Source organism: Mercenaria mercenaria, chromosome 4, assembly GCF_021730395.1.
Source record: "Mercenaria mercenaria strain notata chromosome 4, MADL_Memer_1, whole genome shotgun sequence".
In the NCBI taxonomy this organism is placed as follows: domain Eukaryota; kingdom Metazoa; phylum Mollusca; class Bivalvia; order Venerida; family Veneridae; genus Mercenaria; species Mercenaria mercenaria.
Window position 1 is genome coordinate 25,363,538 of NC_069364.1, and position 13,131 is coordinate 25,376,668.

The following is a 13,131-nucleotide window of genomic DNA, read 5'->3' on the forward strand; positions in this document are numbered from 1 at the left end:
GTAGGCGAAAGGAAATACCGACAAGTATAAACGAAAAAGTATTAGATATATAAAAAAAACACCTTACGACGCAGAAAATGCTGATTAAGAGACGGTACAATGTGGAGAAAAATATCGTGTCCAGTCAAGCTCTGTGCTCGTACTAACCAACGTTTAAAATTTTGAGACTTAGACATTAAAATGCTAAAATTAGTTTTTACTCAGGCAGTGTTAGATTAATTAAGCACATAGAGTAATGAAACTTTGCATACATGTTTATTCTGTAGTTACAGACAACTTAGCAAATTTTCTACAGTATGGATTTGCTATAAACAAAGTTATGACAACTTAAATATTTGGCATTCTTGATCTTAAGTCTTTAGTTTCAGATATTAAAAGTTGATGAAATACAGGACTAGACTGCAACGTACATGTAAAGTTATGCCAAATGACGATATAGATATACATGTACATTGAAGGAAAATTCTTTAAGATCTATGCTTTTCAAACACGTTATAACAATGAAATCAAAAATTAAAAGCAGTATGAGGATTCTGTTTTTCTTGATCTTTTTTTATTATTTCTTATATGATTGCGAAGAGCAATGGACAGGCACATAAGCATTTTAATTTTTATCCGTACCTGTTTGCACTTTCTTATGGCCAAAATGACGAAGCTACAATTAACGAAGCAAATTCTCGTCACTGTAAAATTATGTGCTTTCATGTATGATATTTCCGTGTCATTATTTTTCTTTATCTCTAACGGGATAGTGCCGTTTAAAATTGCGATAGGAATGCGTTTTTGCACAGCATCTTGCCTTTTTCAACGTTCCTCATTTACCTATATTACTGTTCTGTCTTCCGTAGCATTTATTTGAGTAAATTAGTTAAAGACAACATCGGAAGCAAGAATTGGCTAAAAAAAATAATTAAAAAGCGACATGGTCAAATTTATACTTAATATTTAACTCATTCAAGAATGCTCCTTTACAAAGCAGTATAAACAATCTTTAACAAATATTTAAAAAAAAAAAACAACACAAAAAACATTCAACTTGTTGGCTGAATGTTTTGCTTCTCACAAGCTGTAACATTACATTTCCTTTCGCATTCTTATTATTCTGTTTTGTGTATCCGTTGTTCTTTCCGTTTTATATATATACCTACAGATTGCCTGTCTGAAATACAGCCGAATAAAATCCCCTGTATTCAACTCCAATCGGATACGGAAAAATATTTAATGCTAGGACAACTTCCTTTAGAATTATAGACAATTTCGGGTGGAATGACGTTAGAAGTAGGTGAAGCTATATGAGCCGCGCCATGAGAAAATCAACATAGTGGTTTTGCGACCAGCATGGATCCAGACCAGCTTGCGCATCCGCGCAGGCTGGTCAGGATCCATGCTGTTCGCTTTCAAAGCCTATTGCAATTAGAGAAACTGTTAGCGAACAGCATGGATCATGACCAGACTGCGCGGATGCCAAGGCTGGTCTGGATCCATGCTGGTCGCAAAACAACTATGTTGGTTTTCTCATGGCGCGGCTCATATAATAAAAGAGTCATTAAAGTAGTACCTTGATACACAATTATGCATTCGGGTCTCGCGTGATCAATAGAACGTTACAGAGCAAGGTACTGTTACAACATGTCTACTTTATTACAAGTAACTACGCTTAGTAAAATGCCTCTGTCCTATCATTATAAACACAATATAAAAAGTTACGTAAAATGATATATTTGCCATTCTATGCGCAGACGTCATTTTCATGTAGTGTGTCGCGCAGCCTTGTCTGTGTTATAAAAGCCGACGGAAAACATACAGACGCATTCCGGTCGTAGGCTTAAACTGGATAACATTCGAAAAGGTAAAACTGTTTCAAAGTAGATGTTAAAGATATAATATATAAAATAATTTTAACAATAATCCACGACAAAAAGTTTGAAATCGGGTAGTTATTAGAGAGTACTTTATCAAAAATGCAGACTTGTACATTGAAATCTGGTATTTAATTTTTCAACTGTTCAGAAAAAAAATACAACTGCGTTAGTACAAAACTATGAAAAATAATTTATTCTAGGTGTTTCATGAAATTTAGTACTACATGGAAATCTTTTTAAGAAAATTATTAATATATTAATTCCTTCGAAAATATGTTGTGTAGTTATGAATTATTGTGTTCTATCATAATTCTAAAATATTACATTTACCTGATTCAAAGTCACTGTTAAAGTAATAAATAACTTGTGTTCCTTAAACTTTATATACATGTATATCAATACTGTAGTGAAAGTAATAGAAATAATAACTTTATACTCAAAATTTGTAAATTTCAATTCAAATAGAAACATCTTTCATATCGATGCCTTGAAGAGAACTACTTATTTAATTTCAATTGTCCAATCACATATGGGCAATTGACTGTAAAATTTTTTCATACGGTTATCAATGAAAAGGATAACAAACCTTAATATTTTGATGACAAATATAAATAGAGAACAGCATTAACGCGCGATGCCACCAATTTATTTAAGAATAAAATGCTATTTTTGTGCGTTTATACAAGTATAAACCACACTGGGACTTCTTGTAAATCCATGAATCGCGCTATAAATTTTTGGATGATTTCCAAGAAGTCCCAATGTAGTTTATATCCGTATACCCGTATAACATTCTATTACTATATTTACATTTGTACGGTAGCTTACTACAAGAATCAGTGGTCAGGAAAGAAATGCCAGGATATCGATCGTTTCAACATCTAAATACTGTACAACGGCCAAAAACGACTCACCCACGTTCAGTTGATGAAAATACAGCTCCTGATTTTTATTTAGAATATACATTGTAGTTAAATTCAGTGAAAAATCTAACAGCTGTGTCGATTCAGTTTTGATCTTTACCATAAGAAAAATAATTTTAAGCTATTATTTAATGTTCTTTTTTAAATTTTGGCGTCAAATTTTGAAAAGAAAATTCGAACAACACAATTTTGTTAATGATTTTTTGCGAATGACGTCAGGTTGCGCGTGCAATCGCGCGGAAAGGGCCGTCTTAGATATTATAACACCAATTTTATTTATACGAAAATAAACGCTTTTTTTTCTTTCCATACAAAATATATGTTGAATGTAAATATTCATAAATGTTTTCAGTGACTAAAAAGGACGTCCTCGGTAACCAAGTCATAGTTCATTATTAAATCCTTTGTGCGTTTAGGGTAAAACATAAAATAGTGATGTACTAGCATCATTTGGTACTTTAAGTAAATCATAAGTTTTACCAAAGCACATGTTATATATTGCTTGAACTGTTTCAGGCATTTCATTAAATTTATCATAGTTTATGCTGTTGTCTTATTGTCTTTGAGCCTCTGCTATTTAGTCACTTGTATTCATCACAACAGTTATATGATAACATTTTATGCTGTTGTCTAATTGTCTTTGAGCTTCTGTTGTTTAGTCTTTTCTATTCATCAAAACAGTCATATAACCTTTTATGATGTTGTCTAACCGTAGTCACTTCTATTCATCGCAACAGTAATATAACCTTTTATGCTGTTGTCTAACCGTCTTTGTTCTTCTGCTTTTTGTTACTTCTATTCAGCACAACAACAATTTAACTGTTTATGCTGTTGTCTAACCGTCTTTGTTCTTCTGCTTTTTGTTACTTCTATTCAGCACAACAACAGTATAACCTTTTATGCTGTTGTATAACTGTCTTTGAAATTCTGCTATTTAGTGTTTTCTATTAATCACAAAAAATGGCCGATAATTTCTCCGATTCGTCAGGAAAATCAAGGTATTTCTATTGATAAACATTTGTTTTAGATGTTCTAATATGTCCTATCATATGCCCCTTACCTTCCGATTTCCTCTGGTACCTTTCTTTTGTTCCATTCACCTATATTTTTCGAGAACACTTGGGAAGTTTGAATGCATTCGCAGTTTTTGGGATGACGGTATCCACGGACCGACATTATTTTGTTCAGAAAATACTAATTACTGAAGTAAACGACAGTACAATGACATTAAAACTTAACAAAGTATCCAGTCCATCATAAACATGTAACGGACTGGCAAAATCAAAGCTACCAAAAAGAGAATGTCGAAATATACGAAATGGCGCTGAACACGTACATAGTCTTCCAGGGCGCTGTGCACGTACAAGGTCAATGATTCAATATTATATTATAGAAATACTTATGTTGCCACGAGGCTTCTGTGTTTAAAAGTGTTTTACACATTTATAATGTCAAAGGTTGAATCGCATTTTCTGAAAAACAAGATCTACGAAAGTTCATGCACTTAAGCAGACATGCTCTATATTTGTCCGCATAATTTAATTTTGAACGTGCATGAAAGAACATGCAAATGAAAATAAAAAGAAAACCTTTTTACAACGTCTTTATATGTGGACTGCATTTTTCCCATTTAATTACATAAACGTAGTATTTAGAGTAATATCAATGGCAACACATACTTACATAGTGTTATATAACGTCTCGGAGACACATATAGACACTTTAGACATATGACTACACATTTTCTTCAGATATGAGAAAAAAACACACACGAAAATGCCAAAAAAATGCAATTAGAATACGAGGGTGAAAAGGATGATGGATGTTACATAATTTTTTTCCCTAGTTTGTGTAAATTCATATGAAAGTCATGTTTTTATTTACATATTTTCAGTATGTTTGTTGGCGGTAGGAAGAAAACCTTCATATTAGAGCTACCAGTATTACACAGATTCGAAGAATTGTTTTCATCTGGCTCAAAAGATGTTACACAGAATCCTATCACCACGTTTCTTCGGTCCTAGAGGGAAGTTATTATGCGACTATCAAGACAGGAAAAAAATAATTCGGTAAGCAAGAAAATATCTGAATCAACAAATAATTTAGTACAAAGAAATAGACACGTAATAGGAGAAATAATAAAGGTTACTGTTGTTTGTATTGAGCAGAATATAGCGACACATGGCCATACGGAAGAGGGTAGCAATTTCATGACAATGCTAAACATATTTGCGCAAGATGGTGAAATTCAAAAGGAGCTTTTGGGCAATGCACAGTATAATTTAAAAAACAACACCAACAACAAAATCTGACAATGCACATATAGAGATCTAATTCAAAATACGCATCTCCTGACATTCAAAATGAGATAATGAGAGTTTGCTTTAATCAAATATGAGAAAAACTGTAAGCGGACTGTATAAATTCTCCTTTATTGGCCATCATTGTTGACGATGCAACTAACAAATCAACCAAGAAACACCTCTCGCTATGCATTAGGATTAGGCCGACTGGTGATAAATGTGCCTCTGTAAAGACTTCCTATATGATTTATTGACTGCAAATCTATCAAAGGTGTTAAAGTTAATCGCAATATCTCGGATTTCTTGTAAGGCTGATCTAGGTATTCTAAAGTTAAGAGCGCAATGCTATGATGGGGCATTAAACATAAAAATACCGTGGTGTGCAAACGCTTATAAAAGAAAGAGCTACGGACGCAACTGATATACATTGCAAAGCTCATTGTTTGAATTTAGCCTTAGTACACAGTTCTAAAATAACATGTCTCAAAACCTTGATGTCAACTGTAAGATATAAGCTTTCTGTTCGATTACTCAGCTGAATGATCGGTAGCGTTTACCGAGGAACTGGCAAGGGACACAGTTCCAAGGGAGGAATTGGAACAACGCATTAAAATGCGAATCCTTTCTGAGTCTCTATGGTCAAGTCGGGCCTTCTGCATGATCAAGAGCACGTTTCCAATGATAATCCATGCTCAGAAAATACTGCATATCAAGGCGTGTTGGTAGGTAAATGCATACAGACAACCATGATGCAAAATCTGTCTTGGATTACTTTGAATTTATGGTATCAGTGTATTTTTCGACCATTTTGTCTAGAAATGGCAACTCACATTCTACAAAATGAAGTCCATTTTGCTGCCAAAATCTACTGAAAACAAGTCAGCAGTGCCAGTGCCTATTTACATCGCATATTCACCAGATCTTCATGGCACATTTCAGATATTTAAAAATGAGGTAACAAAGTAGAAACTACACTTGAATATTGCCAGTCAGAAACCACAGACTTCAGACTATAAACACTATTCTGTTTGTACTTCTTACTATGCCTCCAACATCTGCATTTTGCGAACGCTCATTCAGTAAAATGAAAGCATTCAAAAACTACTTTCGTTCAACAATGACAAGGATAGAATGTTTTACTAGCTCTATACACATTTAAAAGGATGTTTGCAAAGATGTAGACCACGTCTTAAATGCTTTCTCTTCAAGAAAATGCTGAATATGGACTTTTTCTGACCAAATGCCAGCTCTTTACGATTCTATAAATTAGACCTTTTCCCTCTATATCAGACAAAAGTTACCGAATAATTATTGTTAAATGCGAACAACATATAGCGGTCGTTAGAAATGATTAATAAATAACTGAACCCAATTGGTGAAATTTGAATAGCTAAAAGTCAAGATAATTATTGGTACGATTTTGTGCATGGTGTAGTATTTTTAACTGAGGGAAATCAAATGTAAAACTCTAGTTTCTTAAAAGTGTAGTCCAAGATGTTTTTTCAAATATAAAAGAGTTGTGGAAATAGTCGCTGAATTAAATAGAGGCAAATAAAAACCAGGTCAGTTCTGCCTATTTTGCATTGTTATTTCTCAGTGCCTCTAAGTCGTTCTTCGGGAAACTGTGAGTGAAATAGGTCAGTACCGGCTTCTGACCACAGTTTCAAATTCTGGAAAAAAAGTCAAAATAAATTTATAAAATAAATTGCCAATCATATGTTGTTGGAGAGGTACTCAGATGTGCCCAGAATGTATCACATGGCATTTGAATACCAAACAATTTTCCGGGGAGCATGTCACCGAACTCCTAGATTATGTGCCAACACATGTATGGTGGGAAAGGAATGCCCCTGCAAAAGAAAATAAATCTGACAAATCAGTTTCCTTATTCATAACTCGAAGACATAGTAGATTCACTTTATATGATAAATAGTGTTGTGTATTCAAAAGTTTTCCAGTAAATTCTTTTACACAGCTATGACTGAGTGAGTAAATCAGGGTTTTCTGCCAATATTCTCTGTTGTGTTTAAACAATACAATCATATTTTGTGCTTTTATCTACCCAAAGACTTTTGAATCTTTGTGAATTCCGAAAGAATATTATTTGACATCGGTGCGTGAAACAACGGTGAAGTATTAAAGCTGAGACGTCACAATGTTATTTATTACGAAAAACAATCACATAGTGAGCTGTAAATACAGAAGCCTCGCGGCAACTTTAGTATTTCTTTAATATAAAATAGAATAGTTGCTCCTGTACGTGCACAGCACCTTCGAAGACTATGTACGTGTTCAGCGCCATTTCGTAGATTTCGACATTCTCTTTTTGGCAGCTTTGCTTTTTGCCAGTTCTTTACATGTTTAGGCTGAACAGTGTATTTAGTTAACTTTTCATGTAATTGTACAGTCATTTACTTCAGTAATTTGTATTTTCTGGACAAAACTGCATCCGTCCGTGGATAGCGTCATTCCAAAACTTGCGAATGTATTCAAACTTCCCAAGTGTTCTCGATAAATATAGGTGAATGGAACAAAGTATGGGTACCGGAGGTAATCGGAAGGTAGGGGGCATATGATAGGATATATTAGAACATCTAAACACAGGTTGATTAATAGAAATACGTGGATTTCCCTTGCGAATCGGAGAAATTATCGGCCATTTTTCCGTGTAAGCTGCCGTTTTAAGTCACGTGTTCCCCCACACTGAATACAGCCTTTTACGCTGTTGTCAGGCTCTCTCAGAATTCTATTATGTAGTCACTTCTATTCATCACAACAGTAATATTACCTTTAATGCTGGTCCCAATTTCACGAAAAAACTTAAGTAATTCCTTTGTTAAGTCTGTTATCTTAAAATCGTGCTATTGCTGACTTTATTGTTATTTAGTGTTGATTTTTTTCTATAACAATGTATTTATAGCTAAATAATACTATGGTTAGTAGTATTTGTCTCCAGTACTTATTTCAGTCACGCAAATATGATATTTCTATTTAAGTCTCATAAAACGAAATTAAGTATTTGCTTAAGTATATTTCTTATTTCTGTACTTTATTTGATATATGTTACTAATAGACAAAATGGATTTTATTACCTTAATTTGATAAGCGTATGTATCAAGTTATTTCACACCTTTTTATCATCCAGGACAAAAATGTCGAGATCGGGTACACGTAGACATGATGCAATATCGACGGGTGACTACACAATTTGTGTTGAATCTGCTGACAAACCAAAAGGAGGGTGCAGAGGCACAATTTATGTAAAACTTCTTGGAGATGGCAAAGTTGGTGATGAGGATGAGTTGTGCGTAGCTGAATTTCCAGAAAAAATTTCAAGAGGTCACAAGAACTTTTTCAAAGTCGATGAACCAAAGGTTACACGTTTACTAAATATTTTAGTTACATATTTAGGTAGAAAGTGAATAATAGCAGATAGTGTGCCAAGATATATGCTTTAGCCTTTAGCCTGCTAAATTTCTTAAATGGACTAATCCATCATTCAATATGGGCGTTCACTGAAAATTTTCTGACTGAACAACGAACAGTGCAGACCATGATCTAGGCAAAATCATTTGCCGCCAGCAGGCTAAAGATTTGAGTCCAGCTGGAGTCATGAAGGTGTCTCCCCATAAGGCACTTTGTTTTACATTATTCGAAGAAAAGTTATTTAATTAGCTACAGCGAAACTGAAAAATTAAGTTGTGTATGCTGACTTAAACATTTACTGTTCAATTCATGTTTCTTTACTTTTTAAGTTGGACTGTAGAACTTATAGCTTGATTTGTTATAGCTTCAGCGATATTCAGTGGCACTTTTGATTAGTGTCTATCAAAATATAGTTATATTTTCCTTATTGACAACACCCGTACAAGACAACAACTTGTAAAACAACCAATATTTCATTTACACAAAAACTTAGCTTATATTTCATTTTGTCCTAATATTGTTTGTGTTTTTTCTCTCTTAAGTTTCGAGCTCAGAACCATGGATTCAAATGAATTTTGAGTTTTTCACAGTTCAATGTATTGCAGAAGCTTAATATTTTGCGTAATACTATTATTAATATATCTACAATATGTTCTAAATTGACCTCTAATGTATTAGTATCATTTATGCACAGATCAGAAACATTGATGGGATTGAGATTCGTGGGGATGCGATGGTCGGTAAAGATGGTTGGAATATCGATAAAGTGATGGTTACAAACAACAAGACAGGTGTTGAAACGGTATTACCAGTGTTTGCCAACATAAGAAGTGACAGGACATACAAATTTATGACGGACGACCTTTCATTGCCGCACTTGAGTTCGAAAAAAGGTATATCTAAATATAATAGACAAGGGATTCCTAGTAAAATATTTCGATGTTATTTCATTTCAAATGGACATATCGAGGGCTCAGCGCGAAACTAGTCTATCTGTTTCTATTTCTATACGCACTTAGACTAGTTTCGCTCTGAGCCCTCGATATTTTCATATTTATATCAATAAAGTACTAAATGTTTGATACACCATATATATATAAGCGTAAAGTTTGTGTGGTCTATAGGTTTTTCAAAATGTTCTGTTTAGTTTGTGTTAATTTAACAATTCCAGAGGACAGAAAACGTGATCTTGAAGAAATGAGGGAGCTATATGAGCTAACAGAAAAATATCCGGGTTGTCCTCCCCTAGTAAAAAAGCTACCACCAGAAGAAAAGTTTTCATATGAATATAAATTTCATATTGGTGGGAAATTAAAAGCATTAGAAGCGTTAGCAGCATTTGATAAGGCAACCTCTGGTGCATTCCATAAGCTGGACGATATAAAGAGTGTGTATGGGATTGTCTTCCCCAAACCTTCAAACCTAGAAAGGTAATTCTCTCTCACAAACAGTCTTAGACCGAATTGTCCTTGGTTGCGATCTTTGTTGGTTTTACTTTTGTTAACTGGACATAAACTATGAGAAAATAAAGCAGTGGTTGCGATATAAGCAGACAAACGTTATTTAGTCTTGCTGATATTGTATAAATGTATGTTTCCGAAAATTATATTCTAAATATATCAAATACAAATATTGCTTTTGATCAAAACATTTTAGATAATTAGTGAAAAATTTTCTCAAGCAAATAATACTGTCTGTTTTTTATATTCTTTAGTCAAATGAGAAGTTATTACAAATAGTTTTTTCTTGTGTAAAAATGACCTTTCCGACAATGGTCATGCAGCCGAGAGTAAGCTTTTTGTACAACTTCATAAAGTACAAGTATGATTCTAGTCTTTGCACTTACGCATAACACCAATCGTTGTTATCTGTATTTGTTACTGACACGTTTTGGAAGAAATATAAAACTAAATTTGCTAAAATGCGTTGATCGTCGTTTATAAAACATAACGAGGTTAATTAAGAGCAATCCGTTTAGAACATTTTTTTTATAATTGAGGGGAAACAGATTAAACAAGCATTTTTTTCTAAGTTTTGATGTACGATAACTGAGATATTTGGACACCCTGACCTGTCGTTATCTGATAGTGCTATTTTTTTACAAACTTCCGGTGTGCATAAAAAAGGAGCGTGATGACTTACCATTTGGCGCCATACATACGTCAATAACAGTTCTCTATCATATTATATCTAAATTCTACAATAAAAGATACATTAGAAACGAAATAATTAATAGCAAAACCGTGTTTAAACACTATTTACTGTAGGCGTACATTTATTAGCGCGGCAAAAATAATCGATAACAACTGGATCAAATGAGAAAAAACACAAACTACAAGCTTAAATATTTTATTTTGTATGATGATATATTTAAAATAATAATATGAACAATAAACAGGAATATCATACGAACCTTAAACTATTAGCAAGCAGTGTAACTAGTGCAAACTCTCAAGAGTATTTATTTGCAAAAGTTCGAAGAAAACATCATCAAATGAAAATGTACATGAAAATGCTTGGACAAATTAATGCGCGGACATGAATTAGCGCACGTGCGATAGCGCTAAAAGCGCTGTTATTAGTACATCGCTAAAATAAGTAAGCCTACAGTATACACTCGGGCGGTTATACGTCGTAAGAAATAATTTCACTCGGCTGCGCCCTCGTGAAATTATTACGCCCGACGTTATCGTGTATAAATAGGGCTTTGCTATAAATTATTTCTTAAATATAAATTGTATATATATATTTTTTTCCTTTAAGTTATCAGAAGCTTTTTATGTCTTTAATTTTCACGCTCATAGAAAGGTAATGTCGATATAATTGTTGCAGGTGGAAAAACGATGAATTATTTGGAATGCAGCGTCTAATGAGTGTAAACCCCTGCGTGATACGTCTTTGTACCAAAATTCCAGACAAGCTTGCAGTCAACGGTCAAATGCTGAAGCCATTTCTTGAAAGTATGACATTACCACAGGCTTTACAGAAGAAGCGGATATTCATAATTGATTATGACATACTAGATGGTCTACCAACAAGAGCAGGGTATGTCATGTGTGCTCCAATTGCTTTATTCTATCAAAAGAATAATGGCAAACTAGTACCTATCGCTATCCAGTTATTTCAGAAGCCTAGTGCCAACAATCCCGTCTTTCTCCCAACCGATCCCCCCACAAACACATGGATTCTAGCAAAGATGTGGTTCAACGTAGCAGATGCAAATTACCACCAGTCCGTTGCACATCTTGGGTTTACCCATTTAAAGATGGAAGGTATCGTCGCTTGTACTCACAGACAGATACACAAGGACCATCCTATCTTCAGATTACTGATGCCCCACTTTCTTTATCTCATTGCCATAAATAATATTGGCATTCCGATATTACTCAACGAACATGGATACGTGGCAGAATTGCTGAATTTAGGCACAAACGGAATGGTAGAACTTATGAAACGTAAAAACGAGAAGTGGCGAATGGACGTTGATGGTACCCTATCAACTGACTTGAAAGTACGAGGTGTAGACGATCAAAATCTTTTACCGCATTATTACTACCGTAATGACGCCATCCCGCTTTACGATGCAATACGCACGTATGTACGTAAATACCTGGATCTTTATTACGCCTCAGATGTTGACGTGCAGGAGGACTACGAGCTGCAGAATTGGAGGCAAGAAATCGTTGCCCCTGTGGACCAACAGGGGCTTGGCATGCTTGGTGTTTATGGGGAGAACGGCAAATTCATCACTAAAGAACAAGTTTGTCATACCCTGACAAGCATTATTTTTACATGCAGCGTGCAACATGCAGCTGTCAACTTCCGTCAGTATGAAGATTATGCCTATCCTCCAAACTATCCACTAGGACTCCGAGGAAGTCCACCAAAAGGCAATGGCCAAATAGAAGATATTGAATTGCTTCAAAGCCTACCACAAAAAACAACAACATATGATACCTTGGTCATAACGAATGTGCTAAGTACGAGAGGAATGAATAAGCTAGGGAACTTTGAGGTTCACTCTATCATCGATAAAAAGGCACTTGAAGTAGTTGAAGAGTTTCGAGCCGACCTGACACGCATTGCCAATGATAACAAAGAAAAAAACAACGGGAATCAAAGAATTGAAAACTATTGGTGTTTGAATCCCAACTATGTACCAAATTCTATAAGCATCTAATTGTTGTCGAGCTGAACAAGAAATGCACTTTTGAGTTGATTGCTGCGAAATGAAAAACGCTCCAACTTCCACCTCGTTTGTTATAGACAGAAATTTTTATCTCTACAAATTAGATTCATTATATATCAATATGTTAAGCTGTCCATTTCTTTTATTTTGCTGTTATCCATTAGTTATTCACTATTTCTTGTAGATGGAGATTATAAGTGTTGAAATATACACGTATTGGTGTATAGTTTACGTGAGTAAAATATTGTATTTCTTGTGTATTTTGACGGTTTTTGTGGCTGGTATATCTTGTAGGCTTGCGTCTTTTGAATACAATTTAAACTTTCTTTCGAGTTGCTTATTTTTAAGAAAATATAGCACATCTAGTATTTTTGTCTCTCGCCGTTAGGGTGAAAACAAATAGGGGACACAAATAGGGGAGTCAGACC

At 34.3% G+C, this 13,131-nt stretch overlaps 1 protein-coding gene across 1 annotated transcript; it reads left to right on the forward strand.

The window, feature by feature from the left end:
• Nucleotides 1–1,704: 1,704 nt before the first annotated feature.
• On the forward strand, nucleotides 1,705–13,029 carry LOC123551206 (polyunsaturated fatty acid 5-lipoxygenase-like). Its single transcript, XM_045339950.2, has 6 exons — nucleotides 1,705–1,849; nucleotides 4,680–4,854; nucleotides 8,234–8,462; nucleotides 9,209–9,407; nucleotides 9,686–9,944; nucleotides 11,347–13,029. The coding sequence occupies exons 2-6, from the start codon at nucleotides 4,769–4,771 to the stop codon at nucleotides 12,692–12,694; spliced, it is 2,121 nt and encodes a 706-aa protein (XP_045195885.2). The 5' UTR covers nucleotides 1,705–1,849; nucleotides 4,680–4,768; the 3' UTR covers nucleotides 12,695–13,029.
• The last annotated feature ends 102 nt before the right edge of the window (nucleotides 13,030–13,131 follow it).

Excerpts from the sequence above, each read along its gene's own strand:
- LOC123551206 (XM_045339950.2), top strand. The coding sequence starts at position 4,769 with ATGTTACACAGAATCCTATCACCACGTTTCTTCGGTCCTAGAGGGAAG. Across the intron at positions 8,463-9,208 it reads TCAAAGTCGATGAACCAAAG|ATCAGAAACATTGATGGGAT; the intron begins GTTACACGTTTA and ends ATTTATGCACAG. Across the intron at positions 9,945-11,346 it reads AAACCTTCAAACCTAGAAAG|GTGGAAAAACGATGAATTAT; the intron begins GTAATTCTCTCT and ends TAATTGTTGCAG.